Source organism: Mastomys coucha, unplaced genomic scaffold (assembly GCF_008632895.1).
Source record: "Mastomys coucha isolate ucsf_1 unplaced genomic scaffold, UCSF_Mcou_1 pScaffold13, whole genome shotgun sequence".
Classification (NCBI taxonomy): domain Eukaryota; kingdom Metazoa; phylum Chordata; class Mammalia; order Rodentia; family Muridae; genus Mastomys; species Mastomys coucha.
In genome coordinates, this window is record NW_022196895.1 from 40,164,646 (window position 1) to 40,171,069 (window position 6,424).

General features: G+C 31.8%; 1 protein-coding gene across 1 annotated transcript; it reads right to left on the bottom strand.

Annotated features, from left to right (window-relative positions):
- Nucleotides 1–321: 321 nt before the first annotated feature.
- LOC116087620 (serine protease inhibitor Kazal-type 11-like) lies at nt 322–6,180 on the bottom strand. Its single transcript, XM_031366301.1, is given in 6 exon segments — nt 322–642; nt 1,783–1,895; nt 2,757–2,794; nt 5,652–5,717; nt 5,943; nt 6,109–6,180. Coding segments are annotated over 6 exon segments (342 nt in total). The 3' UTR covers nt 322–590.
- Between the last annotated feature and the right edge of the window lie 244 nt (nt 6,181–6,424).

A 6,424-nucleotide genomic window follows, 5' to 3' on the forward strand; every position in this document is an offset into this window, starting at 1 on the left:
TTACTCTAAGTTTTGGAGACAGAGATGTTCTAGTATGTTTGGAAAAGGCAACACCTTCAATGAGAGACATTTTTCCATATATATTCTGTATGATTCCTTACACTGAATTCCCCAAATTAACCAAAAGATATTTTCTAGGATTCAGGTTTCCAAATATCTTGCTACACGTTCAGATTCTTAAGGGTAGAGAAGATCCCTACCATCATTTTGATAAATATTCAAGTATTATATTTTATATTCATTATTCACTATGCCTCAATTGTAACTATCAAAGTATCCATTTGATCTTAATAAACAGCTCCCACAAGAAAGGACCCTTAATAGTATTAAAATTATTAAACATTTTATTTATTAGAACAACTATGATTAAAACTCACAGTTTATATAAGATAAGACAAAAATTAAGAAAATAGGTATCCATATCACCATCAAATCATTGAAAATAAAATCATTCAGTCTCAGGTACACATTGGAAAGACTCTTCAATCTTCTCAATTCCACAGTATGAATCACAGAAGACTTCATTTGTTGATTAGGAATTTAAGGCACTGGTTGAGAACATTCTACATGATTGTATGAACCACTTGAAATCAATATTCTCTTCTACAAATATCGTGATATTTATATTTAATTGGTGATTTTCTGCAAGTAAAGAAGTTAGAAGAAAAAATAAATATTTGAACTACCATTTTTAATAAACCAAGGGTTATATAATTACTTTTTAATGAAAAATCACGAATATAATTGGATGTGAGGTGTCTCTGTCACCCGCTCTCTAATCCGCTGGGCCACTCCTTTCCCTACCCTTAAAGGGAATCCTTTCCCCAAAGTGGGGAAAGTCAATTCATAGAACTAACTGAGTACAAACTTTTATGAAAGGAAGCACTTGAGAGAGAGAGAATGGGAAGTGAGTCTAATGAAAAAGAATATGTGTGTGATTTTGCATTAACAACATAACTGCTCTGGCCCTGAAGGCTTAGTTCTAGAGACAAGTTGAAGAGAAAAAGTAGATCACTACAGATGTCCCTCCGTAGCTTTGGATCCAATAGTGATAAAGTTCAAATTCCTGTACTTAAGTTTCTTGCTCAAGAGTGGGAACTACCATTGAGCACCTAACTAAATTAGCTTTATGTGTCAACTAGTCACAGCCAAAAATCAGCTGATAGAGATGCCTCAAATATACAAATCAGATGGATCTATGAACATGACTAGAGAACGTTGTATTGATTGTTAAATAATGTAGGAAACCACAGGGCATTGTATGTGGCACAGTTTCCTGGACAAGTGGTCCTAGAATCTATATGAAATCAAGTTGAACATGAGTCTGTAAGTGAGCCAGCAAGCCATGTTTGTCCCTGGTTCAAGGTCCTGCTAGATTTCCTGACTTGACTTCTATCAATGGAACCTGTTAACTAAAATAAATCCTTTCTTTCCTGTGATTGTTTTTCATGATGATATTTTCCACAGCAAGAGATGAAACTTGGACTTAACACATTACATTGGGTTAGTTAGTCTACTGGTTTCCTTTCATCAAGTATAATTAATCAATCAACTCTATGGAAGAGTATTCAGTAGAGTCCAGCTAATAAGCCAATACAAAAACTACTAAAATCCAGAAGAACTTCAAGGAAATTTACAAGTGGATGCTTGAATTTTCATTAGTGAAAGTGATTATATTTTGGGTATCTCATATTTGTGTTATCAGGAACATGATTTTTTCATCAGTTGCTGACAATTTCCCCAATAATTTGAAAGAGTTAGTATTAAATTGTGTGTTCTTACAATTTTTCTAGGCAGAAATAGCACTCATTGTAATATGTCATTCCATCATCTGTGCAAACTGGGATCAGGGTTCTGGAGCAGACAGATTCACTCTTATACATGGTACAATTTGGCTGGGAAACATAAAAAGATAATATAAAATGTATCAGGTAATGATCTTTGCTAGAAATATTCTACTTGATAAAATGATTCAATATTAAGTATTAAATATAAATATTGACTTACTACAATTCTACTTAAACATGATATGTTATTGATATATTTTTATAAGTCTGATATTCTGAGATAATGTAAATAAGTGACTGTAATTGAATAATTAGGCTATCATTTCCCAACTTCACATACTCAGATAAAATCTCCTACATTGTTTTTTACTGAGAGAAATCAAAAATCTTGATGATTTATTTGTAGTGCTATTCTACTTCTGAATACCTTTACTGTATAGGTTATAACATATATGACTGTCTTTACAAAATTATAACATATATATATATATACAGAGATAAAATTTATTATTGGCAATTTTAGACACAGACAACATTATAAAATTCAAATTTGTGTGTTATTTTTGTATTTTTTCAGAGTTTAAGTTCTTAAATTTACATACTATTCTAATGTCTTACTGGATCAAAACTGGATGTTTAACCTAACTTGAAATAGATTTTTTAAAATCACTTTCAGTCTTCTTTTCTAGGATAAATCATTTTACTTTAAACATATTTTTAAACATAAAATGTAACTGTATACAATAAGGATTTTGTACATTAATAGAATTTATGAATAATGGAATGTTTTAGCTTATCTATAACATTAAGTAGTTTTATATTGTTGACAAGACTACTCTTCAACCTTTGTTTAATAATAAAACAAATATTTTTGGTTGTTACAATATTGTCTTGTACTTTTTGTTTAGTGACATTTCAAAAACCAAAAGTTTACTTTTTAAATTTCCATATTAATCAGTATTCACTTACCTCTTTTCTAATATTCTCTGGACTTGCAACAACAGTCTCTACAACAAATGGATGAATAAAAGCAAAAATTTTCAGAAGATAGAAGTGTGATGGTTTGGCCAAAAATCCTGAGGACTTAAGTTTGACATCCCAATTCCCTCATAATGGCAAAGAGAATGAAGTCACAAAAGTAGTTCTCTGACTTCAACATATACACTGTGGCATATATGAGCAATGCACATCTACAAACTGCATGAATAAACAATATAAAATGTTTAAAGAGAAAATATATGCACTGTAATAAGAAGTATACATAATACTTAAAATGACCTTTGTTAATTCATGACACCTGTGATATTGGAAGGAAGGACATGTTTGTAGCAGTACTAAAATAATATATTCACAGAGTGACTTCAAATATGGAAATGGCAGTTATTAATTATTTATTATATCTGAACTCTTCATTTAAAGTTACAATGAACTTCTTTTCCTTAATATACCCTCTTGCTGGTACCTATATATACTTGCACTGGATTAACAGATATGCAAATATATAGTTAAAGAATATGAAAATAATCTGAATGAATTATAAAAAAGCAAAATAAATATTGAATGATGTAGAATCAATTCTAAGTACAAATAGAAAAGTCTATAAATAGATTGCTGACAAAATAGACTTCAAATTGACATGGATTTTATAAAAATTTCACTTCTAACTACCCTTGATTAAACTACCCTTCAAGAAGATAATATAATTTAAGGCAGACATTCACAAGGCAGAGATATACCTGTCCACATAAATAAAAGTACTGCTAAATAAAAAGTCAAAGGCTAACTTCAACATAGTAATAACAGGTGACTTCAACACTCAACTTACACCAAGAGACAAGTCATCCAGATCAAAGATAAACAGAGAATCATTAAACACATAAACAGAGTAAAACAAAACACAGAGCAAAAGTATCTAACACACATCAACAGAATGTTTCACTCCATAACTACAGAATAAGCATTTTAGTTAAGCATTCTGAAACTCTTTAAAATACATCTTCACATAATAAGAAAAAAACAAATCTCAAAGATACAGCAAACTGTAATTATTTTGCATATTCTATCTGACTACAACTGAATAACTCTACAGATCAACACCAAAGAAACTACACATCAAAAAGAGGAGGACTCTCTCTGGGGAAAATACTTGTGAGTTACAGGGTCTGTTCTCTAGAGAAGGGAGACCTGCTTTTGAACAAGTATGAGATATATAAGTCAATTGAGGGTTAGATAGCATTAGTAAAGGGATGAATCGATTTCTGTTTTGCTTACAAATTTCTAACATTGATATTATCAACATGTAGAAAATAGGGCATGGGATTCTCTGTAAATTGTGTGTGTGTGTGTGTGTGTGTGTGTGTGTGTGTGTGTGTGTGTGTACATATGCACTTATGTGCACATGGTTCTTTTTATACAGTAGCATATGCATTTGTGCACTACTGGAGAACAGACAAAAAATGTGGGTGTTATTTCTCAAATGTTATACAACTTTTATGTGTGGTGGGGGTCTGTTTGTAAAACACATGCCTGAAATTCCCACAAATAGCACAGCATAGCTGGCCAGTGAGCCCCATGAATGCTTCTATCTCTGCTTTCCTGAACTAGAACTGCAGACTAATGATATCATGCTAATTTAGAAATTGAAGTTGGAGCCTTGGATTTGCAAGGACAACACCTTATTGACTGAAATTTCTCCAAACTACCCACTGAATGGATTTCTAAATGTGTATCCATACATGGGCTTTTTGTTGAACTTTTAGAAATTCTGAGTATTTTTACAGTATTCTCATGATTTTCAAATACGGTGACTATATATATATGAAAATAACACAGTGACCTGTTTCTCAATGGTTACAGTTATAAACTTTTCATGGTATAGGTACCAGAACCTCTACAACAATGGTCAATGAATGACAGAAAACATCTTTTAGGAAAATCGTCTACATATAATCACTCAAAAAGTATATATATATATATATATAGTATACATATATATATATATATGGAACTAGTATATATGGTATACATATATATATGTATACCATATATACTAGTTCCAACTAGAAAATATGTATATATATATATATGCTCAATAATTAGTTTAAATTAATTAAAATTGAGAGTGTTAACTTATGAAAATGACTCCTTAATAAATCAATTGATTTGCCTCATAAAAAGCAATGTATAAAAATTAAAACATTAATAATGTGAAGAGATATTAAGATGTTAATATCTTAGATATATCTAATACCTCCAATTACTTTATTTTCACATTCAGAATATGTATATAGAATAAAACCAGTGAGTTATCTCTTTGCACCAAATTTGACACTAGAAGATTCATTTTGAAAATGATATAGGAGATAGTGTCGTGGAATATGAGGGTGGAGGGACTGCTTCCCATTCTTTACATTTAACCACTACCTGAGCTCCAACATGGGATGAGGGTAAATATCTTCAATCAGTGTATAATAATGGCAACAACAATATGAAAAATCCAGTACTTATTTCTTTTTCATGTACTGCTTTAAGAGATTTGCCCTGACTACATTATCTCAGCTGACTTTAACATTGTGTGCTCAAACAATCCTCATGGCTCAGTCTTGTAAGTAGCTGGCATCATGGCTACAGAACCTTGTGATGTTTATACCACAAATTCTAATTCAATTCTCAGTTCAAGCTCTTTAAGAGGAATGAATAGAGGCCATTCAGCATGTAATTTTCAAGGACTTTTGAAACGTGCGTTGTTTCATTTGACTTTACAAATTTAATATTCCCAAAGTCCATTCATTCTTGAATTGCTGGGAATTCTTCTAACATTACCTGACTTCTGGGGGCAAAAGCATTGTAGGAAATTTTATTCACCAAAATAAGGAAGAAGTACCAAAGTCAGGATAAAAAGAAATTTGATCCATGTTGAAGACACTTTATCTGTGGAATAAATATTTAAAACCATTTATAACACATTTCTGGTTAAAGCCTCCTGTAGACAAATGAACTACTCTATGCTTTTTCTCAGGGTTGCTAACTGTGCTGGACTCTTCCCTTATTCTTCCTTGAATCCTCAGAATCAACAAAACACAATCTGAGCACAGAATGACTCTTAGAGAATGGCAGTGCTCATTGCACATCTAAGGACTTACTTATTCTCCCTACCCTTGCCTTATCCAGGGGGCATCCAGCTTTTTTTGAAGGAAATATCTATAATAGAATCTCAGATTTTTCTTTTAAAAATCAGAAATAGTCCCTCTACACATAAATCCTAGAAAAGTCCTTATGGCAATTCCACACTGTACTGTAACTTCAAAGTATCTCTAACCACCTACTTAAAAACAGAAGTGAAGATGTATCAGCACTCTGTGCTTACTCTTTGTTCTTTTACATCATCACACATGATCATTCAGCCCTTGAACTCTTTTTATATTATTTTACTGAAGAACATGGGTGGAGATAGTACAAATAGCCAAGCATACTCACTTGTGCTTGACACACACAAATAGTTCTCACTGGGTCAGCTATGAACCTATTAATGAGACATGGCAACCCTTGTCCAGAAAAACTTCTGTTGATATAGGATGATTTGAAACTTATCTGGATTTGTCTTGTACTATGAAAAAGAAGGCAAGGAATAGTAAAAA